Consider the following 26659-nt stretch of genomic DNA (forward strand, 5'->3'; position numbering starts at 1 on the left):
GAAATTCCTTGGCATTCGGAGTTGCCATAAGGTCTGGTTTTCCTTGCATCAGCTTAGAACTAGTCGTAGGGCCCTCGGAAGTGGTAAGGTGTACATACCTGGGGTAATGGGCTTTCAATGGATTCAGCTGTCCTGGCATGGGTCTACCTCTAGAAAAGACCTCCTTAGGCCAGTGCCCCTCTGTATTTGCCAGACCAGTTAGGAAGTGGAGATGGCTGGTTGTGAAAGTCTTACCTTCGTGGGCACATGGTTATTTTCTGTGTTAATTTCTTACTGGAAATTCTCCAAACCCACAAATGAGCCAACCCCAACCTCTTCTGCGTAGCCAAGGACAGTCGCCAGTGCCCCGGCAGACTTTGAGCCCCTGGTACAGTGAGGACCTAGCCCGTGGGCACATGGCCTTGTGAGTCCCTGCCACTGTGGCTACCTGTCCCTAGCTGGAAGGCTTTGGGGGCTGCGTGTTGACTGCCACTGCGTGCTCCTAGTTCCCGTCCACCTCGTGCTGCCCTGTGTGCCTCAGGCCCCGCGGGGCAGCTCACGGAGAAGCCTTGTACCTGCACTTGGGAACTCCTCGTCTAGTTAAGGCAGTTGTAAACCCTAGATATAAACCAGCCATTTCTGAGACAGTCCTATTTTCTTGTTCTGTTTCAGTGACACAGGAATGAAAACCTTGCTGGCATACAAAGGGAAAGTCTCCTGTCCTTACCCCCAGCGCTGGCCTCGCGCTCCGTAATGTGTCCTGTTCTGTAGCCTGCCCTTTTCATCTGAAGACTCCCCTTGCCCCCCCCCCCCCCCCCCCGTCTCGGTGCCGCCTTCCCCTTAGGACTGCTTGATGTTGATGTTCCTGAGGCTGTTTCAAATGATCGTAATGATAGTGCGGTAGCAGCAGCTCAGAGTCAGAAAGGTCTTGATGGGCTGGCCTCCATCCGGAAGGCCCCCAAGGAGATGCTGGGAGCCTCTTCTCTCTTCTCAGGCTGACTGTTGCCTTCTCCTACTGCTTGGGCACAGGGCTGCAGAGGCCGGGAGGGGAGAGGATAGGAGTCAAATGATATCTTGTTGCCAACCCATTTTAATTTCTTTGGAGCTTCACGGCAGACACCACAGTCAACCCTGCTTTTTACAGGTCACGACACTGAAGCTCAGGGAGGTGAAGGGGAGGCCCGAGTTGGGAGCAAGCTGAAGTGGATGGAGCCTGAACCCAGCAGGGAGGAAGGGGCGCTGATGCGCCTGCACTGGGATGAGTGGAGAAGGCACGAGCACATGCTTAGCTGTGGCCGCAGTTTTAGTCCCCAGCTGGTTGCTTTGGGGGTTTGTTGTAGATGCTGGAGGATGAAGGGAGGAGTTTGCCAGACAGCAGATCAGATGCTTCTCAGAGGAGCAGAAAGATCTGTCGGGTGGAGAAAAGCCTTTCACACAGTAACCCAACCTCGGCGAGGTTTCTGGCCTGGACCCTGGGAGGGTCCCACGAATGAATCCGACAGGGAGAGGGGGCACTGTTCTGCCCTGGGGCAGGAGCCATTCCTCTGGCAGGGCGAGAAGGAAGAGGTCGATCCAGGGGTGCACAGCCAGATCCCAGAGGCAGGCTGTTGTCTCTGCTCGTGGGTGTCAGTGTCTGTACAGAGAAGCTAAGAAATCACAGATGGTTTAGGCAGGTGCCTGTGAGGCCCACTGTGGTTTCCTGCTGGGGTGAGTGGCCACCGAGCCTGGAGTACCTGGGCCTTCAGTGACGGGGCAGGTTATCACTAGGCATGGGCCTGGTAGTCAGGATGCAGGTCTGTCTGTGGCGCTTGGTCACAGCCCCTGTGTTGCTGTCCTGTTTGTTCCCATGCTAACTAGGTCCCTCTTCTGTCCCAGGCTCCATGTATCGGCTCCCTGCCTCCTGCCCTGGGTGCTGCTCTGTTCTGAGCCCTGTCTGATTTCCCAGAGTCATACTTCTCAAAGATGTGACCATGTTTCCCCAACCTGAACCTGGGTTCTGATGCCATGTGGTTGGTTGAGGCCAAAGGCAAGGTGAAGGGACTGTGTGTGTGCATGCACGAGCTGGGGTGAGGGCAGGACCTTGTGTTCCTGGCAGTTTTCCGCCAGCATGGGTCTCCTGGAGGTACGCTAGCCCTGTTATCTCTTCCCGACAGTAAAGGCCCCGCTGGTCTCGCAGGCCTTCGCTCCCAGAACAGCCTATGGCTCTGCCTTCTCCCCTCTTGTTTATTTCCGAGGCTTCTCCCCAGAGTCCGGGTGAGCCCTCTTTCTGTCTGCCTGTCTGGATCTGCTAGGAGAGGCCTGCTCTCTACTCAGTCAGGGAGGGGTCTGCCTAAAGGGTCATTGTCATTTGAATAACATTGTCATTTGAATAACAGTAATAACATCAGTGAACATTTATTGACCCCTTTACAATGTGCTAGGCACTGCTAAGTGTTTTACATGCCTGCCAGGGACCAGCCCCAGCGGTCCAGGGGTTCCCAAAGGTGTGGACGGAGTCAGCGAAGAATGTTTTACACGTTCAGAACTCTCTAGCTCTCTTTAGTCTCTGTGGATCTTCCTGTGCCTGGCTGAGGCCACAGAGAAGGTCTTGAGGCAAGCTGAGCCTTTATTTTATAGTCAGAGGTAAACAAGGTAGTGGTTACCACAGTTACACTGTTCTTGTGAGTGTCACTTGTTTTTGTTCTTGTTGCACTTCGCTCAGCCCATTCGCTTCCCAGGTAAGATCTAGGGAGCGCTATAAGGTCAAGCCTAATTATGCTTAAGAGGACTGTGCCCTCTAAGCTGGGGCTTGTTTGTGACTTTGCCAACAGGTCAGTCGGAGGTTTAACCCTATAGAGGCTCCCACACATGCCAGTCTCTTAATTTTCCCAACCACCCTGTGGGGTGTATATCACTAATCTTGCCCCTGTTTTACAGCAGAGGAAACTGAGGCAGAGAGGCTGTCACCTGCCAAGGTTACATGACAAATGAGTAGATGAGTCTTTTCAATCCAATTTGATGTCTGATTAAAATCTCTGTTCTGAAATCCTAATTGTGGTTTCTCCCACTGAATTGGAATAGTGCCTGGTGAGGTTCCTTCTCTGCTCCTCTCCAGAATTTGATCACACACACACACACACACACACACACACACACACACACACACCCCTTGCTGAACCTCCGGTTCCTGGGCCAGCTTTGGTAAGGGGCGGGGGGCTGGAGAAGTGGGACAGAGCCTTTCTGAGCGCACAGCCGGTGCCGCTGCAGCTTGTCATTTTTTACATTGCAGGACGGGGCAGTCTCTGACCCCCAGAGGGATGTGCGATGCACACCTTGCCCACTGCAGCCCTCAGCACTGCTGGGGTTCAGGGCAGCCCTGTGTCCGCTCTGTGAATACAGCCCTAAGTTGGCTCCTGCCTCCTCACAGCAAAACTGTCCTCACCAACTTTCCAGAGACCAGAGTTCTGCAACCACCAACGACAGGCCTTAGTGCTTGAAGCCCAGAATTTCAGCCCAAAGAATTCACACTTTTCTTCGGATTATTAGTCAGCCAAGTACTAGCCTTCACACTGTGCATGTGCCTAGAATTGGATTCCCTGACTCATGAAAGGAGCTTCCCAGAGAAGCTCCCCTTCTCTGTACAAAAGCCTCCTAAAAGGAGCTGAGTCAGGGCTGAGCTGCACTGGGCTGAGAAGCAGCCTTCCTTGTAGGATGATCCAGGTCTTGCAAAACCAGGGAATTTGGCTATGAGAGACCTGAGGACCTAATGGGTAGGGCCAGGTAGCGGGGTTGCTGATCATAGCTTGATACAGAGCCATGGGCTCTGACTGCACAGTCTAGATGGCCAAAGCGAAAGTGGGTAGGAAGGAGGAACCCAGACGTTTTTGAAGGAGTGACATGATGGGAAGTTACATTTAGAACAGTGGGAGTGTACTTACCAGTGTGGCCAGGTCTGTAAGCGTGAGCCCTGTTTAGTCATGTTTACACATATCCTGTTTTTAAAATATAAATACATTGTTGCCCTGGCCAGCGTGGCTCAGTTGTTTGGGTGTTGTCCTGTGCACCAAAAGGTTGCCAGTTCAATTCCTGGTCAGGGCACATGCCCAGATTGCGGGCTCAATCGCTGGTAGAGGGCATGCAGAAGGCAGCCGGTCAATGTTTCACTCTCACATCAATGTTTCTCTCCCTCCCTCTCTCTCTAAAAATATTAAAAATTAAATACATATATATTAAGAATAAATTAAGCCCTAGCTGGCTTGGCTCAGTGAATAGAGTGTCAGCCTGCGGACTGAAGGGTCCCAGGTTCGATTCTGGTCAAGGGCACATGCCAAGGTTGCGGGTTCAATCCCCAGTAGGGAGAACGTAGGAGGCAGCCAGTCAATGATTCTCTCTCATCATTGATGTTTCTCTCTCTCTCTCCCCTCTCCCTTCCTCTCTGAAATCAATAAAAATATATTTTAAAAAATAATAAATTAAATTGTGTGTACTTACATTAAAAACAAAAACCGACACGAGAATACCACCTTCTAGTTGATTCTGGCCACACCTATAGCCCCCTCATGCAGTTGCCTCCTCTAAGCATTGGGACCACAGAGTGTGCAGGACTTTACAGACTTCAGTCCGATGATGAAAAGAATGATGAAGGCTGACTCTAGGAGCAGTAGGCAGGTACTTGGGCTGAGGAGGCTTTGGCCCCATGTCCCAGCAGTCCACGGTGGTGTGGAGGGCCCCAGAGGCAGAGTAGAGATGTGGAGGGTATATTTCCAGGACAAAGGAGACAATGAGCCCATTGAGTATGTATTGCCAGTGTCAAGAGAAGAAGGCACTGCTTTCAAGGTCAGATGAGTAGGCACTGAACTTCCTGACGTAGGTACCGCAGAGGTGACAGGCTGGCAGAGGTGGATAGCAGCAGTGTGGGGCCTCGCTGCCAGAGGGACCCGGCTGAGGAACGGAGAGGACCAGCGCATGGTGTCCGCCCTCACGGGTGAGCAGAGACAGGAGAGCTGGGGGCTGGAAGACCTTTGACTCCTCGGGTTTGCAGAGGCAGAGACTGGCGGTCCCTGCTCCCTTGGTGCCCTTTCTCCAGGACCCGGCTTAGGTGGGCCCCTATTCAAACCCAAAGGGGAGTGAAGAGGCTGGGGTTGGTTTGATAAATTCTGAAATGCCGCCAGCGGTGCTGCTGGAAGGGGGACATGTAGAAGGGACCCTGGCAGTGGTGTTTGGGAACTGGCATTGGGGAGAGGGGGTTTCTGCCTCACGGGGCTCAGCCTCAGGAATTGCATAATGCAGGCCGTTCTGGTCTCTGAGCTGAAGGGAGTGCCATTTGATATACCTGCTGCTTCCTAGCATTTGGCCAGGGTTGAAAGTCAGCAAGGCCTGAGGGAGGTGTCAGAATTGCATTGAAAGCACATCTGATACGTGGAACTTGGGGTCACAGGGGCCAGATCAGGCCATGAGAGGAGCAAGAATAACTGGGAGCACAGGTTAAGTGGAGTTGGGGCCCAGGGCGGTGTCTAGGCAACAGTGATATGGGAAGGCAGGCCAGTGCCACCAGGGAGCCCAGGTCAGGCAATGCCAGCTGCCCACAAAGCCCCTGGAGCTGGAACTTGTGGCAGAGGCTAGAAGAGGTCAAAGCATGCTAGAACCAGGCCGGCCCTCCAGCCCACAGGACCCCAATGACAGGAGAGGAGCAGCTGAGCGTGGCTCTGGAATCAGACAAGCCTGGATTTGAGAAAAATGTAGAATGCAAAGTAAAAGCCTCTATACCGTCCCACACCGACCTCTAAGTTTCGTATTCTTTCAGAAACTTGTGTATATGTGTGTTTGTGTTTATATATATCCTTTCATTCTACAAATAAAACAAAGCACTGCTGTATACCTTGCTTTTATCCCTTGCTTAATTTATTAGCAACATGGAAGAACCACCTAGTTCTTCTTCATGGCTGCTTAGTATTCTCGATGTGCTATGCACTGACTTAGCTATCAGTCTCCAGGTGACAGAAATTAAAGTTCTTGATAGTTTGGGGTTATTTTGATACAGTACCAATTGCAGCATACACCTATTTTTAAACACCAGAATTATTTTTGTAGAAAAGTTCTAGATACAGTTCTGGGTCAGTGTTGTGTGTACCCCCCAACCCAATTTTCTTTCAAAGGGCTTCTACTAGTTCACACTCTTGCAAACAGTGTTGAGAGTTATAAATGGTGATAGTAACACAGCCTGTTGTGAGGATTAAATGAGATAATGTATAAAGCTTTCGGCCAGTGCCTGCCACATCAGGCTGCAGGCCACGGCTCACTGCAAACTGGATCACTGGTCAAGTATCCAGAAAGGTGCTGGTCTGGGTTTCAGAGAAGGGGAGGTGGCAGGAAACAGTGGTCTAACAGTTGCTGAGCAGATGTCACCTTTATTTACACACTGAAGAAATGGCGTGCCAGACACTGGGATGGGACTGGACCAGTGAACCAGGTAGGCGTGGCTCCCCCCTGGTGGAGCAGCAATCTGGAGAGGGAGGGAGACAGCCAACATGTCTCCACAGGTTGTGTGCTAAGTGCTATCAGCACAGGATGCTGCTGCTCATATTGCCCCCTGACTGGGTGTCTCTCTCCCCTTCCCTTCCCTGTCCCTCCCCTGCCCCCACTCTGCCCCCAGTGTACGTGATTCAACAGGAAAGGAAGAAGGATGACATCGGGTGTCAGGCGGCCTTGGCTGCGTGCTGGGCCACCCTCTGCTGCTGCTGCCTCCTGGACAACTTGGACTGAGCAGCCACAACCCAAGTGCTCCTTCCAGGCATGCTGCCTCCTGTAACTGGAATAAACAACTAGTGCCACACAATTTCCATTTTATCTTTCTTTGACAAATACCTAATTTGCAGATTTTTAAATTTTAGCACCTGTGATGGGTGTGAAATGGTATCTCACTATTCCAGTTTACCTTCCCTCGTTTTTAGTGACCTTGAATATATTGGTGATTTGCTTTTACAAATCTTTTGAATTGCCTTTGTATCTTCTTAGCCCCCCCCCCTTTTTTTCTATTTGTTTGTCTTTTCTTACTGATTTGTAGGGAGTTTTTAAATATTCCACATACTAGCATGTTACTGTTACATGTTTGCAAATATCTTCTCCCTTTCTCTCAATCTTTCTTATGGTGTATTTTCTAGTATGAAAGTTTTTAAATGTCATATTTATCATCTTTCCCTCATGCTTTATGTGCTTTAGTCTTTGAAAACTAACTTTCTATTCTAAGAACATAAAGATAAGCCTATATTTTCTTCTAAAATTTTTCACATAGAATCTTTAGTCCACCTAAATTTATTTTTGATCATGGTATAGGATAAAGTTCTGGCTTTCTTTTTCCATTTTGATAGTTCCAACACCATGTATTGATTAGGTCATCCTTTACCCATTGATTTGAAAAGAGATTTGTCATATACCAAGTTTCCAATAAACAACTGGGCTAGAATCAGAAGTCTGGTATGTTAAACATCTTCCCAGCCCTGGCACATGCCTGTTTTTCTTCCTCAGAATTTTCTTGGCTATTCTTGGTCTTTCACTCTTTAATCTGGATTTTAGGATGAGTGTGTGTCAGTTTCTGTGGAAAAGCACCACGTTTGGCTTTAACTGGGATGACATGTAATTTACAGAGTACTTGGGCAAAGAGTTGACATACTTACAGGATTGTCTTCCTATCATGAACATGTTATCTCTCCACTTTTGTCTTTTAAATCCATCAATAAAGTCAGATAATTTTCTTCATATAGCTTTTGCATATTCTTTGTTGGTTTTAAAATTGGAGTTCTCCTTAAGTACATTATAGTTTTAATGCTACTGTGAATGAATTGCTTTTTAAAAAATACTACATTTTGGGTAAAAAGAATTTCTTCACTCCAGTGGGATCACAGATTAGAAGATTCTAACCCAGTTTTATCACCTTGGGGCACTTTAAATTGGGAAGAGCAGTTCATTGACCTGCCCTTTGCATACTCCCAGGGATGCACCCACAGTCTACAAGGACCCACATTCACTCTGTAAATGCTGAACAGCTCCAGTGTATTAGGTGATAGACCATATAGAACAGACTCCATCCTTGCCCTCATGGTGCTAACTGTAGGAGGGAACTAGACATTAAATAAATCCCATAGGTAATAATTGACCATCTATTTTCCTATGAAAAGAAGATATGTATTGCTATGAAAACATAAAAGGGGGACCAACTTGCACAGTCTAGGAGGGATATGAAAGATGAGTAATTGTCCTCAGGCAAAATGGTTGTAGGATGAACAGGTGCAAAGGCCCAATGGCAAAAGAGATCATGACTCATTTGAGAAACTAGAATCGTCATGACAGAGAGCAATTGGATGTTGGGAAACAGATGAGAAAGAGGCAGGAGCAAGATAAGGGGCTCATAGCCCCAGTTAGGGATTTTGATTTTTGTCATGTGAATGGTGCTGGGAAGCCACTGGAGGATTTCAAGCAAAGGGATCGCATGATCAAATTTGCATTTTGAGAGATCCCTTTGGCTTCCATGTAGAGAATGATGGAGAGACATGAATGCATTTGAAATATTTGGAAGTAAAATCAACAGGACGTGGTAATGGATTAGATACAGAGATTAAAGAAGGGAGAGGTCAGGGATGATTTCTGCGCTTTTGACTAGAAGTAGACGCCTAGTGGTGATGTTTGTGGAGGCTGGGAACAAAGGAAAGGAACATGTTTGGTTTGGAGGAAGAGAAAACCAAGTTGAGCTCTGAACATATTAGAATGAAGTATCATGGTGTAGTTGTCATGTAATCATGGAGCTTAGAGAAGAGGTAGGGCTGGAGATATGGGGAAGGCATTGGTCTATTGGTGGTAATTGGAACTGTGGGAGTGAATGAGATCAAGTTGGGTAGAAATATGGAGGGAAAGGAAAAGGTGGCATTTAGGGCTGAGCTTTGAGGAAAACTGAAGTGGACCTGTAGATGATGAACCTAACCTACAAAGTCAGAGATCAGAAACCCAGGAGAACGGGGTGTCCTGGAAATGGAGAGAAGAATTTAAGCAGGGAGTAATCAGATATTGCTAGGAGGTCAGAGGTCAGGTAACATAAGAACTCAGAAATGTCTATTGGACTTAACCACACTATTATCAATGAGGTGTGTGGGGGGGGGCGGGGGGGACTTCTCTCCAGTTCCTGTTCTGTGAAGGACACCAACAGAGGAAGAAAGGACTGCTAGGACCAGAGATAGGGGTCCTCAGGTCTGGAGGGAAGCAGACATTTGTGTAGGCATGAAAGAGACAAGCTCAGAGGTACAAAGAACCAGCTGGGCATGAAGGCATAGAACCCTTGCTAAACTGGAGAGAAGCATGCCACAACACATCAAGTTCCAGAAAGGCCAGACACCAAGTAAGGGAGTCAGGCTAATTCACTCAGCTTTGAATATAGACAGAGAAGATATTGTTCCTCAAGCAGAATGTGTCCCCTGGGGTGGTTGGTTGGTGAAGGACCCATCATGTAGGTCACCAAGCATGTGACTATCCATGCTCTGGGGAGGCCCTGCTGAACAGTATAGATCAGGGGTCCTCAAACTTTTTAAACAGGGGGCCAGTTCACTGTCCCTCAGACCGTTGGAGGGCCGGACTATAGTTCAAAAAAAAACTATGAAAAAATTCCTATACACACTGCACATATCTTATTTTGAAGTAAAAAAACAAAACGGGAACAAATACAATATTTGTATTTGCATGTGGCCCGCGGGCCGTAGTTTGAGGACCCCTGGTATAGATCCTTCATGACTGCCATTTTCAGATTTTTCTAATGTTTTCAAAAGAAACTTCACATACAACTCCAGTATGAGAAAGATACTTTGGAATTGCAGTTGAGACGAGACACCACCCCCTACCTTTTTATGGAACCCCTGGGGACCTGAGAAATAGTGCAATTGAAAGCCTTTGGTCTTTCCAGATTTTCCAGTGCATTTGGCCAAGCCCAGGGAGGGTCGGGCTGGATGAGGTTTGCCCTGGAATGTCCTTCTGGGATACTGCCTCACACGCAAAATCAGTGTGTAACTGCTGGTGTGTATTCTGTTACGATCTGGAAGGTACTTTATCGCTGGGTTATTTCCACTTTTTGGCAATTATAAATTTATGTGCAGGTTTTCCTGTGAAACTGATTTTCATCTTTAAGGGGAGTGGAATACCCAAGAGTGGAATATCTGGATATGATTAAGTATGTGTTTAAGAAATTGCTACTGATTTCCAGAATGGCTGTACCATTTGTATTCCCAAAGGTAAAGAATGACTTCTAGTTGCTCTATATCCTCACCAGTACTTGATATTATATTTTTTCAATTAGCCATTCTCATAGGTGTAATAGTGGTATCTCATTGTGGTTTTAATTTGCATTTTTAAGTGCCTAATGCTGTCATGTATGTATTTGCCCTCCTTATATCTACTGTTTGGTGTCTGTTCAAGTCTTTATTAATTTCAGAGAGAGGAAGGGAGAGGGATAGAAGGATAGAAACAGTGATGAGAGAGAATCATTGATCGGCTACCTCCTGCACACCCCACACTGGGGATCAAGCCTGCAACCCGGGCATGTGCCCTGACCAGGAATCGAACCGTGACCTCCTGGTTCATAGATCGATGCTCAACCACTGAGCCACACCAGCCAAGGCTGTTCAAGTCTTTTGCCCATTTTTAAATGGAGTTGTTCTCTTACTGTGGACTTTTGAGTCTTTAATATTAATTCTAAATATTAAGTCCTTTGTTGCAGACTATCCCCTTAACAGTGTCTTCCACAAAACCAAAGTTTTCAATTTTGATTTTTTTTTTTTCTTTTCTAGATCATGCTTTTATGTCAGGTCTGAAAACTCTTTGCCTAACACCAGGTCATTAAGATTCTCTTCTGTGTGTTTTGGTTTTTTTTTTAAGTTTTACATTTAAATCTATGATCCACTTTGGTTTAATTTTTATATAAAATGTGGTTTTTTTAGTTTTTTGTATGCCAATTTTTTCAACATTTGTTTGAAAAAAACTACCGTTTCTCCATTGAATTGCTTTTGAATAGTCGTCAAACATCAGCTGACCATGTTGCTGTGGGTCTATTGTCCTCTTTGTTCCATTTCTTTGATCCGTGTCTCTCCCCCTTTGCCAATACCAAACTGTCTTGACTACTGTAGTTTTATATTAAATCTTTCTTAAAGTAAGGTGGTGGGTTTCCTCCAACTTTATTCTTTTTCAAAATTGTTTGTTGTTCTACTTCTCTTGCCTTTCCATACATTTTAGAATCAGTTTAGCCACACAAAAAATATTGCTGGGATTTTTATTAGAATTGGATTAAATCTACATATCATTATGGTGTCTGTGGGGTATTTCAATGGGATTGCTTGTTCACTCTTATGTGCCACAGCCTTAAATGATGCAAGTCAGCTTGCTCCTTCCTTCCTTTGCTGTGTTGTAGTTATTCGAGTTAAACCCCAGCTTATGACTGGTTACTTTGGTGTCTTTTGAAGTCTGGCAGTAACAGAGATGTGGCCTACATCACTGTGGTACGAACAGCCATGAAAAGATGACTAGCATGATGGGCGGCTTGTGGCCTGGCCATGCTCTGGGTCAGTAAGCCACCATCATTCACAGCCTTAGTTTCCATGAGTCTCAACTAATGAACAGTTTGTGAGCAGGATCATGATGGTTTGCCAGCCCTTAGAGCAGCGGTTCTCAACCTGTGGGTCGCAACCCCTTTTGGGGGTCAAACGACCCTTTCACAGGGGTCGCCTAAGACCATTGGAAAACACATATATAATTACATATTGTTTTTGTGATTAATCACTATGCTTTAATTATGTTCAATTTGTAACAATGAAAATACATCCTGCATATCAGGTATTTACATTACGATTCATAACAGTAGCAAAATTACAGTTATGAAGTAGCAACGAAAATAATTTTATGGTTGGGGGTCACCACAACATGAGGAACTGTATTAAAGGGTCGCGTCGCGGCATTAGGAAGGTTGAGAACCACTGCCTTAGAGGATTCGCTCTGCCTCGAGGTCTTTACTCTCCTGCCATAGGGTCATAGAATTGTCATGTTCTGGGCATAATCAGATTTTTTTTCCTCTGGATTTTCCCTAATTTCTTCTGCCTGGCATGGCAGCCTCACTCGTACTTATTTCTCCAAAAACTGCGTTAGAAATATATTCATGATACAATGAATTGCTTCCTCCCTTCTGCCGTGGTAATGTCATCCATGACATCAGGGCTTCTCATACTTGTTGACCCCTCTCCTCTTTGGTCTGTGTAGTGACATCTTCCCCAGCTCACAGCCATGGCTTCTCTTGTCTGAGGCGAAGTGGGGTGCCTAGGAATCACCTGTTGCTTGTGCCTCATCCTGTGTACTCCTGCCCATTATTGCCCTACCATCCCCTCTGTCTCTTGGCTGACTTCAGAATAAAAGAAAAGCTGCTTTCTACTCTCCGAACTAAGTAAGAACAGGGGTCCTTCTAAGGTGTCTCTTCCCCTCTGGGTATGAGATTATCCACCAGAATAACCTTGTGCAACGAAGTGGGTCTATCACCCTAGGAAACTACTCAAGGTTGCCTTTTGGTGGCTGCTTCTCTCCCGGCCTGAGATTCTGTGGACGTGCGGGACCCTGCACTCTCTGGGCCTGGGGGGTTGCTGCCAGGCCAGCAATCATGAATGTAGATGCTGCACCGGAACACCTGGCATCTCAGTTCTTTAGTTTTATGGACATAAACAGTGGAATGTGTATCAGATTATGAATATAACATTTGAAATGTACTATATGATCTCACTAAGAATCCCCATGACCAAACTTTCCCGTTTGTTAACTGATTTTTTTTTTGGTCTTAATATTTTTGTCCTCATGTCCCATGTTATATAAGGCAGAAGCCTCCACAACTATCTGTCCTTCCTATAGAGGAGGGAGCAGAGGCTCCAAGAGGTCAAATGCCTTACCCAAGGTCACCTAGCAATGAAGAACAGGGCCAGGACCTCAGCTTGGGTCTGTCCAACTCCCAAGTTGGTAGCAAGGATGTGGACACTGGTTTTGACCTCCTCTTTTGTTGGTGTGTGTGTGTGTGTGTGTGTTGCGGGGGGGGGGGGGGGGCGGGTATTTTCTCTGTTATTTAAGTGGGGTGAGTCCCACTTTTCCACTTGTAGACTAGCATGGTCTTTACTGGAAAACACCTTTGGTCAGCTTCCAGCATGCATCAAGTCTCATATGAGGAAAGTGGTCTGTGCTTTTGTGTGTTCTCGCACACACGTCCTATCAGGCTCCTCAGCAACCTTCTCTTCAGCATCTCCATTTGGGGGGTGAAAGAGTGGGAGGAGGAGGAGGATGGTGCTTTCACCTTAATATTCTGTGACCATGGACAGAAAATGCTGTCAGCTCCTTTACCCCATTTCTGCATGTTATTTTCCTAGACCAAAAAAACAGACTGGAGAGAAAGCTGCCTATTAAAAGAACTCTTGTCCCCCCAAAATTCAGTCTCTTTCCTGATGGAATTTTTGAGATTCAGTTGTGAGCTGATCACACAGGACTGGCTTTTTGTTTGTTTGTTTCTTTGTTTGAATCCTCACCCGAGGATATTTTTCATTGATTTTTAGGGAGAGTAGAAGAGAGAGGGAAAGACAGAGAGAAACATCGATGTGAGAGAAACACATAGATTGGTTGCCTCCTGCACGAGCCCCGACAAGGGCATGGGCCAGGGAGGAGTCTGCAACCAAGGTATGTGCCCTTGACTGAAGTTGAACCCAGGACCCTTTGGCCTGCAGGCTGACACTCTATCCATTGAGCCAAACCTGCTTAGGGCTGGTTTTGGGGTTTTTTGGATTTTTCTTAAGGCATAAGGAGAAACACTTTACTCTTCAGTTTTTAGTCTTTTAAGTATGTACATCCCTTCTAACTTGACCATTCTCTTTCCTATTATGTTTCATAGCCTGTACTTCCTGTGGACCTTAGTGTTTACATTGTCTTAATGATAATCACGGACTCATTACATCTCAGCAAATGCTCACATACTGTGTGAGGGTTTCCTTAGGCCCTTCATCTAAATGGGATGTTCCTAAATATTTCACTCTTGCTAGTCTCTGAGGGGTGTCTCAACAGCTGAAGTTGTGTGTTCTGCCTCCCAGTACACACAGCCTCTCCCCCAGGGAGCAGGGGGGAGGGGGGGGGTCTTCTTTCCCTTTTCCCTGGGAGCAGCTGTGCTAAACATGGGCTGCCAGGTCCTCGCTTCTGCCATCCTGTGGCGACCTGTGGCCACACATGCAAATGCTAATGTGAATAAGGACTGGCTGCAGGCCCCTCACACACAGACCCAGAACAAGAAAACCCACGTTTTTGGTGTTCTTCTGTAGGGTGTCATCACACGGTGGCTCCTATTTATGATGTCCTCCCTCCTTCACTTTATGCCAGGCCCTGGGCCAAGCACTTTACATTGTCTTGTTTTTGTCATAAAACATAGGCTTAGGCACTACTTTTCCCATTTTACAAAAGTGAGAAGACGGTGGCACAGGGAAGATGTGGCAGCATCAGGATTGGAAGTTGGGCAGAGCCACGTACATAGATACTGTCCTTAAACAATGAAGCAACCCTAGGGGTGGGCGGCCAAGGAAAGTCTGGAGTAGATCTCTTTAGGGGGATCGTCCAGCCACCTCTCCTCCACCCAGCCCCAGGAATGCCTTGTTCTGGGCCAGCACACCCACTAGCCTGCCTAGAGACTGCCGAGTGGCTACAGGAAGGACCCTGAAATTCACTCCATCTCCCAGGTTCTGAGGCAATGGGCCCTGACTCTCTCGGGGTCATACTCTGGAGGCCTGGGGAGGCCCCGAGCTTAGCAGGCAAAGGCTGCTGCTGCAAAACCAGGGCCAGGGCTGTGCCAGCCCCTTACCCCACCTCCATGTGGGAGAAGAGGAAAGTGGAAGATATTCCTAACCTCTCCTGCTCTTAACCTCCAGTAAAAATGACACACCTTCATTGCCTCTGCTATTCCTAGCCACTCTTCCCCAGCTCTCCCCCTCCCGCCCCCCCCTCAGCACACTTAACCTGGTGCTCACGAGCTCGCACAGGTGACACAGGGGCACTGCCTCTAGGACATGTTTTCTCACCAGTGCAGCCCCGTGCTGAGTAATAAGTGATCCCACTACACATGCACATCCATGACACGTTGTGTGCTCTCCCTCTGGTCCTGCGTGGAAGGGACAGAATCCTATTGCTACCCTGAGATTTTACCGACTCCTAAAGATTTTTCCTCCCTCCCTGCCTTTGTCTGAGCAGTAGGAGGGCTGTTCCACCTGCTCTGATACCTCTGGGAAGGCTGACTGGGTGTCTCTGTTGACAGGTTCTCAATGTGGGCTGAGGTGAGCAAAGGCTCCAAGGCCTCCTGCCTCTAGCCAAGCTGTCATTTCGCTGGGGGCACTTCTTGGAAAGTGCAGTGGCTGTGGTGGTCTTAGCAATTGAGGAGCAGGCCTGGGTGCCATTCCCGGTCCGGGCCGCAAGAGGCGAAGGTGCGACTTCCTAGTTTCTAGAGCAGCGGTTCTCTACCTTGGCTGCACATTAGAATCACCTGGGAATCTTTAACATCCTGATTTCTAGGCCTCATCCTCCAGAAATTCTGTTTCTTTGTTATGGGGTGAGGCCACATTAGTAACAAACAGAATTTCCGGAGGATGAGGCCCAGAAATCAGGATGTTAAAGATTCCCAGGTGATTCTAATGTGCAGCCAAGGTTGAGAACCACTGTTCTAGAGCAAGAGGGCGCCAGATGTCAGAACTCGTGGGAGGCCCCAGTCTCTATTTGCGTCTCCTTCCTGGGTTGTGACTATGTACAGATGCATTCACAAAGGGATGGGCTATAAGGCTCCATTACCAACAGCATCTGATTAATCATTTAAAATGTCTGAGCTGAGCAAGTAAAGGTTTCAGATTCCAGGAAGGAGCTGACTAAGGAGCCTTCAGCTGAAAAGGCCTCTGCTCACATTTCTTGTGAGTCATCCCTGCCCTGGCCCCGATGTGGCCTGGAACTCCTGCTGCCTGCCCAGAACCAGGTTTTGTGAACGGCACCTTTGCGGTTGCACACTACGGTAGTCCTAGAACTTGGGCTGCGGGTTCGTGTCTGGCTAGGTTATAGTAGGCTGGTGGCCCTGTGGAAGACCCCAGGGCTTGGTGGGCAGGCAGTCTGGCACAGGGGCTGTAGGCCTTCAAGCATCTTTTCTATTTACTCTGCTTCCAGCACAGAGGCAAGAGGGTGAGGGCCTTTGACAGAAGCTGCTCTGCACCCAAGACTAGTCTGTGCCTTTCTGACCTAGTCTGTGCCTCTGGGTCAAAACTATATGCTCATATCCATCCCCCCTGGGCTGGAGCTGAAAACATTGAGGGTTGGTGCCCAAGGGCTGTTTGGGGGCAAGAGAGACAAGCTGGTTGGGCTGAACCTGATCTCCAATTCAACTGCAGTTTTCTAGGACTAGCGTCCCTTCAATGCCTTCTTGCCTGGGTCTGGGGCACAGGCTTCTGGCACTGGCTGGGCAGGGTGGTCTTGGCTACCAGACCACTGGACAGCGAATAGGAGGGTTAGCCTTTTGGCTGATGTGTATGTAAACAGATTGGCCCTACCCTTCCTTGTCCCCAAGCTGCCCACAGGGGGGCACTTGATCTCCAAGGAGTTCAATCTGAGCAGCCCCTGCTGGCAACAGAACCTCTCCCTGTACCTGGGCACTGACTGCTGAACTGCCTGCTCCCAACCCCTGCTGCTTTTTGACCCTCCCTCCCCGCCCCCTCCTTTTTTTAAACCTTTTATTTTCAAATAACTTTACGCTTACATAAGAGTTAGAGAAATGGCAGTTTCTGTATACTGTTCACCCAGCTTCCTCTAATGTTTAACATCTTACATAGCCATAGTTCTGCCCCTTTTTTGTCCTGCATGCCAGAAGAGACCAGTGGCCAGGAAGGCCGTGTGGCCTGGGTAGGGAATACGTACACTGGCATCACCTGCACCTCAGCCCCTGCTGTCACCAATGCCGCTAGTGACTTCAGTGCACATGCGTCCCCTGGCTTCGAGTACCAGGGGTGGGTGTCATGGCCCAGGACTCAGGCAGCAGGGGCTGCACACTGGCAGGTCAACCAGGGTGGTAGTGGAGCTCTCAGTCATCCATTGGGTGGCAGGGATGGGGACGAGTGGAAGGTGAGGAGCAGTGGTGTCCCGGGGCAGACTAGGCCGTGCAACTCAGTGCAGCAGGCACCCTCGGACCCTCCAGGTAGGTAAGGCATCTAGGAAGATACAGATGTAAAACATGCCATTTCTGGGCCCACAGTGGGTACACTATGAGGAACTGTGAGGTCTTCCTCAGAGCAAGTCACTTTTACCTCCACACCTGCCCTGGCCCCATGTACTCTTCCACCACCCCATCTTTTTGACAGTTTGGGGGCAGAGATTCTGTCCTCAGCTAATGGAAAGGAAAAAGTCACAAGGGCTTTGGAAGACTTGGTGCTGCAGAAAATAAGTGATTCGGGTTTCTAAGGTATGTACAGCACTAACCACCCCTGTGGAGGCCGACGCAGCCGTCTGGTCTAAGTCCTCTGTGTTACAGCCAGACTGGTTATTTCTAACCTCTGTGGACAGTGTCTGGGAGTAATGAGCTCAGAGTACTTCCCGCCCCAGGTTTCGGAGTATGTCATGTGAAATACACCCTGGCAAGGACAAACTGAACTGAAGGAGAAAGTGACAGAGGAAGTGAGACGGGGACATTTTTGTGTTCCTGACTAAGCTTCCTGCGGTTCAGTGGTTCTGACAGGATAGACGCGGTGAGGACAAGGTTGGGAAGACTGAGTGGCACTGTGTATGCCTCAGCGCTGGTCCTGGCACATCTGTGAAACCTCAGTAAATGGAAGCTTAAGAGAAACAGCAGGGCCTTTCACATGGCAACCCAACCTTGGGCTGGGTCTCAGGCCTGGATCAAGCAGGCTACTTCTAGAGCTGGCAGGGGAGGGGGCCTTTCTATCCCGGGGCAGCAGAGCCAGTGCAACTACAGGAAGGGATTATTCAAGGGGTTCCACAGCCAATTGTGTCCTCAGTTTCCCTGTCATCTAGGCAGATGGCAGGTGACACCTTGCTGCAGTGACTTGAGTCTGGAGTGCCCGGGCCTTCAGTGGGTAGGGTGGGCTCTGACTGGTGTGAGAGGACTGCCCTAGAGCCCATTCACTCCTACTCCCTTTTCTATCCTAGTTGGACCTGGGCAGGCCTAGCTTGTCAAAGGCCTGAGTTCAGATCCTGTCCCTGCCTGGTCATGTGTGTTTGAACAAGAAACTTAAGCTCTGTAAACCTAGAGTTCCTTACATGTGAAATAGGAATGATGGAAAATCTACCTCAAGGTTATTCTTAGGACTAAGTCAGGTGACACACCTTTATCGGGCCTCAGAACAAATGGGTTATCTTCTCTTCAGCTAAGCTTTCCTGGTGATGAGCCTTGTGTCCCAAACCCCGAACAACTGCACCTGCGATGCTGAGTGGGGCCAAATGAAAGCACACTGAGCTTAAGAGAAGGGAAGGGGTATCTCGGCGGAGAGCCACTGATACAATGGGAGAACCTGGAAAGCTCACTACTAACCCGGCATATTCTAGCTACTACACTAGGCTCCAGAGAGAGGACGTTACCCGGAGAGGAGATATAAAAATAGATACACAAAAAATAGAACTGAAAGAAGATTGCCAACGGACTGGTTTAACTTACAAGATTCATGAACTTTCAGAAAGTTTAAAATCCTAACTGCCTGTAACTAAGTCTGATGGTGGTGGTTTTGAGATTTTCTTAAAAGTGGCCCAGATTCTCTGAGGCCAAGGAAGACCAGCATTTTAAGGATGTCCTTACGGGAAGGGAGGCCGCCAATCAGTTGGGGTCCTTCTTGACCTATGGATTTGTTTTGCCCTCAAATCTCTTAACAGAGCACTTAGTCCTGGCAGGGCTTAGATTTCCAACTCCATTCTGAGAAAAAGGAAGCATGTTAGGCTCCGGGCGTCGCTCCCATAGACCAGGTTTTCATCCCTGCCTTCCACGGTGTTGTGTGAAAGTTTAGAGGTCGGGGCACATTCTGATACTGTTCATTGCCCAGGTATGAAAAACTAAGATTCTTGGTTATTCTTTTAGGGACTAAAGCACCTTTCTAGGAGATTTTGGTTATTCTCTCTTTTGGGAAAGGGCTTAGTTGTATCTAAAGAAACATTCCCCCAGACATCTATAGGGTACAGGACATACTAATAGTGTTGCTTGGTTTATAAACCAAGTTCGGTCAGCCAACACCGGCCAGATCGCAATGGACATTTCTTATCTAAATTCTGGCTGCCTTGGTGCCAGGCAGCAGTGTAGGTTCCCTAGTGCTTGTCCCTGCAGGAATCAGTGTCCGGAGGAGGAGGGGAAGTAGCTGAGGAGCTCAGCCCCTTCCTCCCTCCATTATCCACAGCGGCATAAGCAGAAAGGCACCTGGTCTGGGAGGCATGGGCTCTGTAGGGCCCAAAGTTTGTGCTATTCATTCTCACCCTCTCCCCTCTCTCCACTCCAGTGTATGTGGTAGAAGACCAAAGAAGGGATGACCTGGGCACATCCTCCTGCCTCACAGCCTGCTGGACTGCTCTCTGTTGTTGCTGTCTCTGGGACATGCTCACCTGACCAGCCTGTCCCTGCTGTCCTGCCAGCTCTTCTGCCACCTCCAACAGGTGTGCCTGCCCCATCTCTTCTGATTGACTAGCTCTGCACAGACACTTCTACCTTCAACACAGTGGGATTCTAGATTACTGATGTTTAATCCAGTGACTTTATCTTTCTAATGTTCAAAATTCATTTCCTATTGGCCTTTCACAAATGTGCTAAATGACTTCCCTTTTATTTTTTTTGGCCAAAGGCTTAGTTATGAAATATATATTTATAATTTTTAAAGTATACAATTCAAGGTAGTGGCATAATGTAACATATCACTGAATGATTTCTTTGCTAACACCCTGTATGTTTCAATAAATTTGTCTAAACTTCAACTGTCTGAATTATTCCAGGTAAAATTTAAGCTGTGGGTATCTCAGCTAGTGGCCGCTGTCCATTATATGATGAGGGGCATATTTACCTTTTCATTCTGGCTGCTATATGAGCAGGGTGGGTGTTATTAGGAAACTAGGTCTGAGGCTGGGGCCTTCAGTCAGATCATGGCGCCCTCACCAACCTAGCATTTTCTCCCTAGTCCCATTCATAGACGGGCTCACCAATGAGCCAGACCCACTTTTACCCAGGGCCTAGGAAAGGGCCTCTTGGTAACTATGGGCTGTCTCTGGCAGGAAGGAGAACAGGAGTTCAGAGTTCGGCCAGACCCAAAGCTTTCTTTTCCTGCTGACATGCACACATGCGCACACGCAAAAAGCTGGCATAATTCAAATCAGTAAGCCATGCCACCATCTTAGCTTTGGCCACAGGGGGGCGCTGAGCTGCCAGAACAGCGAGTCAGAGCTTCCCTTAAGGGCCTGCCCTGCCAGCCCCAAGAGGCTGCAGTTGACAACTCCCTGCCTTCCTCTGCCTGCCCACCTTCCCTCTAAGCCAGTGGTGCTCAACCTTCCTAATGCCACGACCCTTTAATACAGTTCCTCATGTTGTGGTGACCCCCAACCATAAAATTATTTTCGTTGCTACTTCATAACTGTAATTTCGCTACTGTTATGAATCGTAATGTAAATATCTGATATGCAGGATGTATTTTCAGGGGTCGCGACCCACAGGTTGAGAACCGCTGCAAGCGGTGATATGCTTATAAATATATTTAACTACCAGTTCTCTCTCTTTAAAAATAAACACAACGCCATGATTTTGTAGCATCACCTGATTTCTGTGGAGTAAATGGTCCCACCATAGCTGATTTCAAGTTCCCATGATGTCCTGAGAGTAGAGTTGGGAAGAGAAGCACAAAAGTGCACTGTTTATGTAGTGGTTCCACCATCCAGAAAGAAGACTGTTAACCTCAAAAACATAGATCACAGGCAGATTTAGTTATTAGAGAGATGTTTTGAATATTTATTACCCTTGTTCTTTAATAATTTAATTGTAAAGTTACATAATTTAATTTTTAATAATGGCTGTGTTTAACAACTGGCTTGCAACAAAATTCCTGAAAATTGAGTAACTGGCTCTCCTGAGCCAGTATAAGCTAGCTCCAGCACACCACTGCCCCTGAGCCTCTAGGAGGCCTCAGAATTATAGTGTCCACCTTATGACCAAAGGGAGACAGTCTTGGAGGTGCTGCTGGCTTATATGGGATGTTTGGGAAAAAGCAGGAAAGGAATCTGTAGGCATCCTGCCACCAAGGACTGCTGTCCTCACTTAAAATTCAGCTATGCCCTGGTCTCCTTTCTTTCCTACTTGCACATTCCATGGAGGCTGTGAGCTTGAAGGGTTAACTTGAAGGATCAGAGAGGAAAAGAGAAGTGGGGAAGACTTCGATGCAGAAGGAGAGGGACAGGGAGGAGCTCAGGTAGAGGTAGCCTCTGCCTCTCTGTTCTCATCCATCGGCTCAAGAAAAGCAAACTTAGCAGAGGGGCACAGATGCCTTTTATTGGTCTGACCAGCATGACTAGTAGGGGGCATGGGCAGAGCTCCCCTACCTGTCCTGGCTCCCATCTCCCCTCTCCTGGGAGTTCAGGACTCACCCCCAGGGGAGAAGAACGTCTTAGGCAAAGCCAGGATAAAAAATAAGGGCTTGGGATTTGAAAGGGGCTCAGGGTGATGTAGAAAACATAGGGTTACCAGGCCATCCAGATAAAACGTCCACCAGGGCATAGCAGACGCTATTTCCCTACACAAGCCCCTTGTCCTTGCCAGGAATGGGAGGGGTCAGGAGGGAAAGCTTCCCTAGAGGCTTCCTACTGTGCCCTTCGTGCCATCAGCATCTCCCGGATGTTGTCCTCAGCTTCCTTCACGCTGCGCTCCAGGTAGGATTTTTTCTGCTGCAATGTGAGGTAAGAAACAAGGTTAGGGTGAATGGGCCGGGTTGGCAGATACGACTTTTATGCCCAATGGTCATGGCTTCTCCTCTGTGACCAGTGACTTCCAGGAGCATGTTGATTGGGAGCCGGGCACACACACCTGATCCCTGACCCGTGAGGGGAGGAGGTCGCTTGGTACAGAAAGCAGAGTAGAAGGCAGTAGCACACTTCCCCCTAGAACAGTGGTGGGCAAACCGTGGCTCGTGAGCCACATGTGGCTCTTTGGCCCCTTGAGTGTGGCTCTTCCACAAAATACTGACTTCTGCGCATGGGCCACAAAGTTTCAATCGCACTGTACGTGCATGCCCGCACGTGGTATTTTGTGGAAGAGCTACACTCAAGGGGCCAAAGAGCCACATGTGGCTCGCGAGCCGCAGTTTGCCGACTACGGCCCTAGAAGGAAGTAGACTCTAAAAACAGGCGTCGGGGTACATGAAGTTACACCAGACAAAGGCCAGGAAATTCCAGGACAAAGCTCCAGCCCCATAGCAAACTGTCTCTCAAGGTTTTCCATGGGCCCAGCCAGGTCCAGTAACCACCACGACTGCCGAATGGACTGTGTACCCTCTGCTCTGTCCAGCGAGACGACAGGCTTCATGAGTCCTAAAAAGTTGTATCACACATCTCACCGAGGCAGATGAGTCAGGATGAAATCTGCTTTTCTAATGAAACTGCTGCCTGCCAGGAACCCAGGACCGTGACACACGGAGGAAAACAGACCCTCCGGAAGTTTACCTCCTTCCCCATCTGGGTCCTAAATTAAAAATCTCAACTTAGACAAAGAACTTTACTTTCAGGAGCCACATCTGGACCAGGATTACAAAAGATTAGTCAAAGGAAATGATGTCTGTACATTATTTGCCCTGTGGTCACCCCAGAAGTATGGTGGCTTCACCACTGGTCCCTGCCCTGAAGACATAGTTGTGGCTGCATTCCCATTTAACAGACATGAAATGAAGGCTCCCTTTTTGAGGAAAACTCAAAATAATCCCCTCCAAGGATGTGTGTGACTAAGCCAGTAATGCAGAGCACTGGCCCAGGCGGTGCAGATGCGGCCAGTGCCCTTCTCTCAAACCTACCCCTTCACACGAGCAGCTGTGGCTTCACACTGACCACTGGAGTGCCCAGAAGAGCCAGGGAAAGGCTAGGGCAAAGGACAGGTGAGCAGCCTGGTCCGATAGGCCTTGCAGGAAAATCTAATCCCACTATCACTTGAGGCCTGTGCCACTGAACCTCACTATATATCCCTGCCTCTAGCTTCTCCCACTCTCCACCAGATACTTATTAAACAATACATTTAGAGATTTTCCCCCTGCAGGTGCCAAATATTGTGGCATCCACCAATCTTTATCAATTTTTGTGTGAACCTCTAATTCCTGTTTGTCTTCTTTCTTCAAATTTCCTGAAGATGAGAAAAAGCAATATCTCTTTACCTATCTCCCATCTGTCCAACTCCCACACAATTCCTTACAAACAACAGGAGCACCATAAAAACTCATGGAACCATAATTTGTTGGTCACAAGTGTATGTTCTTGCTAAAGAATTTTAATTACATTGCTAGACCTGACATAGTCCTATCATTGTGATATCAGAGTGGAAACTTCAACTTTCTTTGATAAACAACCTTTAGACTCTACTGCGGTGAGTTAAAAAGGAAATGCTAATAAAGGCCTGACACACCACTGAAGAATGTATATGTACTGGGTGTTGCACAGAAGGGAGCAGCAGCCAGAGAGTGCCATGTAGCATCCAGCCCCGTGGGAATCTAAGGAAAAGGCTAGTGGAGCAAACAAGTTGTACTCTGCAGCAGTCAGCCAGGGGTCAGGGCGCAGGGACACAGGTGTGCGGCACTCCGTTTCTGCCAGCTTGCTGCCCCAACCAGCAAAACCATAAACTTGGAACATCAGCAAGAGCTTTTCTACCTATAGTCCAGGCCTCAATTCAGGTCAAAATCAAAGTGATTCTTATCTTTAAAATTCTTCATTTTATAATTTCTATTCCTTCTGTCTTCCAGTTACATGACTTCATGATTTTACCACTGCATATCCTAAAGTCTTCAAGTTTCAAAAAATAATGCAAAATGAACTTGTCTATTTTTAAATCTTCAGTTTACCTAAATGTGCTGCACAAGAAAAAAGTTTTTCATCCCAAAAGATGGGGCATCCCTAGCCCAGAGGGACCTGTTTTCTAACTTGATTTCAATAGGTCCCATCTCATCCTCAAACGCATCTAAGCCCAAAAGACTCTCATAATCAAACCCAGATCAAAGCATCTGTGTGGGTTGAATTGTGTCTCATAAAAAGATGTGCTGACCTTCTAACCCCTGGAACCAGTGACTGGGACTTAATTTGGAAACAGGGTCTTTGGAAATGTAACCGAGTTAAGATGAGGTCATACTGGATTAGGCTGGGCCCTAAATCCAATGCTTAGTGTCCTTATAAGAAGGCCACACAAAGACAAAGGGATACAAAGGGAGAACGCCATGCATCAATGGAGGTAGAGAGTGGAGGATTGTGTCTATAAGCCAAGGATGGTCAGCAACCACCAGAAGCTCAGAAGAGGGGAGAATTATTCCCTAGGCCTTTCCGAAGGAGCAGGGCCCTGCAACACTTTGATTTTGGACTTCTAGCCTCCAGAATTATGAGATAATACATTTCTGTTGTGTAAACCACCCAATTTGTGGTAATTGGTTATGTAGTCCTAGGAAACCAACATGGCAGCTGAAATGAGGGATGCACCAGGGACAGAATCTACCACACTGATCTGTACAGGCATGGGTAAGGATCCTTAAAAGTTAATACCATGGAACCATATTTCTCCCCCTCCGAAAACTGTGGTAGAATTGACCCAAATACAAATCAGACTTTCAGAGAGAATGGAGAAAATGAAGGAACCAATGATTAAGTCAAACTTTTCCTCCTTGGATCTTCACAACTTCTTCCTAAAACTACTTAGTCAAGCCAGAAATTCTGTGGACCCCAGCCTTCCCCATTTCTGTAAATGACAGCCCCATTCTTATAATTGCTCAAGACAGAAACTTTGATGTCATCCTTGACTCTTCTGTCACATCTGACATGGAATCAATCAACAAACCCTGTATCCAGAATCTGACCATAATGAATGAATAGCCCCATAAGTGGTTTTCCTTTCTTCTGCCCGTGACCCCCTTGAGTTTCTTCTCCACATTGGTCAGACTCATCTTTTAACACTTAAAGGCCTCCAATGGGTTTTTACTCCTAAGTAAAAGGCAAGGCCTTTTCAAAAAGCCACGTAGTTCTGTTCTCAGCTGACTCTCTGACCACCCCGCCCACAACTTCCTCTCATTCAGCTCCTCCAGTCCACCTGCTATGCTCCTGCCTGGCCTTTGCCCTTTGGCTCTCTCTGTGTAGGAACTCTCTTCCCCAGGTAGCCACATTACATGCTCCCTCACTTCCTTCCGGCCTTTCTCAAGGTCACCTTATGGGAAATGCCTTTTGATTATGTCCCTATTCTCACCCTGATTTTCCTCCATAGCACCTATCACCACCAGAAGCAGAATTTGTCTGTCTGTCCTCCCTTATAAGAAAAAGTCATGAGGGCGGGACTTTGTTCTGTTTGCTGATATAGTCCATGTCTAGAAGAATGAATGGTACATAATAGGAACTCAATACCAGCTGAATAAAAATGTGTTTATTGCCCGGCTGGTGTGGCTTAGTGTTTGAGCACTGACTTATGAACCAGGAAGGTTTGGGGCACATGTCCAGGGTTTCAGGCTCGATCCCCAGTGGGAAGTATACAGGAGGCAGCCAATTAATGATTCTCTCTCATCATTAATGTTTCTATCTCTCCCTTCCTCTCTGAAATCAATAAAAATACATTTTTAAAAAGTGTTTTTTATGGGAAATGATGCCTTACTGATTTACTTGTACACACACACTGCTCCTTTTTAATTAATTCTTCCTGCAGGCTTAAATGGCTGAGGAACACCCTACAAAGAAAGCAAAGGCAGAGACTGACCATTCTCCTTCAAGGTTGTTTGTAGTGTTTGGCATTGCCCTCTAACCTCTGCATGCATAGATAGATAGATAGATAGATAGATAGATAGATAGATAGATAGATAGATCTAAAATTCATAGATCCCAATGGGCATCAAAGCCTTATCCCACAAACAGTACAGACCCTTACGCCGCATCAGGCCAACTTGTAAAACTGTAAAGCAAACAATCCCAATTCCCCACACCCTGAAGTGGCAAATCCTTGAGAAACTTCCCAGTAACAGGGCTGCTGTGAGCTACAAGGGGGCTATGCTATTTAAACTCCAGGGGACATTTTAAAGCCAAACCTCCACCAGGCGTCCCAGGAAGGCATTTGCTGGCCTTGCTGCAGCATTTTTCTGTCTTGCTGAGCAATCTCCCTCAGAGCCTTTCCCTAGGAAATTCTCTAGTGGCATCAAACCACGGAGCTCTGGGTGCAGCGACATTCTTGTGGGGCCCTGTCCTGATGTGAAAGTCTGAGATGTCCTGTGGGGCTCAGCACGGCCAAGGAGACGAAATTGTTGGCCTTACTGCTCATCAGCCTGAGGTTCTCTCTGAGAGTCAGGCTGCGGGACCGGGGTCTCCTTCTTGCTCTCGTGGAGGAAAAGGCTCCCGTCCCTGGAACTTTGCCAGCATGACACGATCTCCCAAACAGCCTTCTGAGGTCACTCGTCTT

At 47.6% G+C, this 26659-nt stretch overlaps 1 protein-coding gene and 1 long non-coding RNA gene across 3 annotated transcripts in view; one reads left to right on the plus strand and one right to left on the minus strand.

The window, feature by feature from the left end:
- The window catches only part of LOC132235752 (uncharacterized), a 39718-nt gene extending 32005 nt beyond the window's left edge, over window positions 1-7713 (plus strand). Inside the window, exon 3 of the long non-coding RNA XR_009453077.1 lies at window positions 6611-7713. This is a non-coding gene — a long non-coding RNA (uncharacterized LOC132235752). The remainder of the gene's footprint in view (window positions 1-6610) is intronic.
- A 13259-nt stretch (window positions 7714-20972) lies between these two features.
- PFDN1 (prefoldin subunit 1) overlaps window positions 20973-26659 on the minus strand; it is a 58320-nt gene continuing 52633 nt past the window's right edge. For both annotated transcript variants that reach the window (XM_059698634.1, XM_059698636.1), the window contains exon 4: window positions 20973-21930. In XM_059698634.1, coding sequence (XP_059554617.1) covers window positions 21847-21930 — 84 coding nt within the window. In that variant the 3' untranslated portion in view covers window positions 20973-21846. The remainder of the gene's footprint in view (window positions 21931-26659) is intronic.

Source organism: Myotis daubentonii, chromosome 5, assembly GCF_963259705.1.
Source record: "Myotis daubentonii chromosome 5, mMyoDau2.1, whole genome shotgun sequence".
NCBI classification, from domain to species: domain Eukaryota; kingdom Metazoa; phylum Chordata; class Mammalia; order Chiroptera; family Vespertilionidae; genus Myotis; species Myotis daubentonii.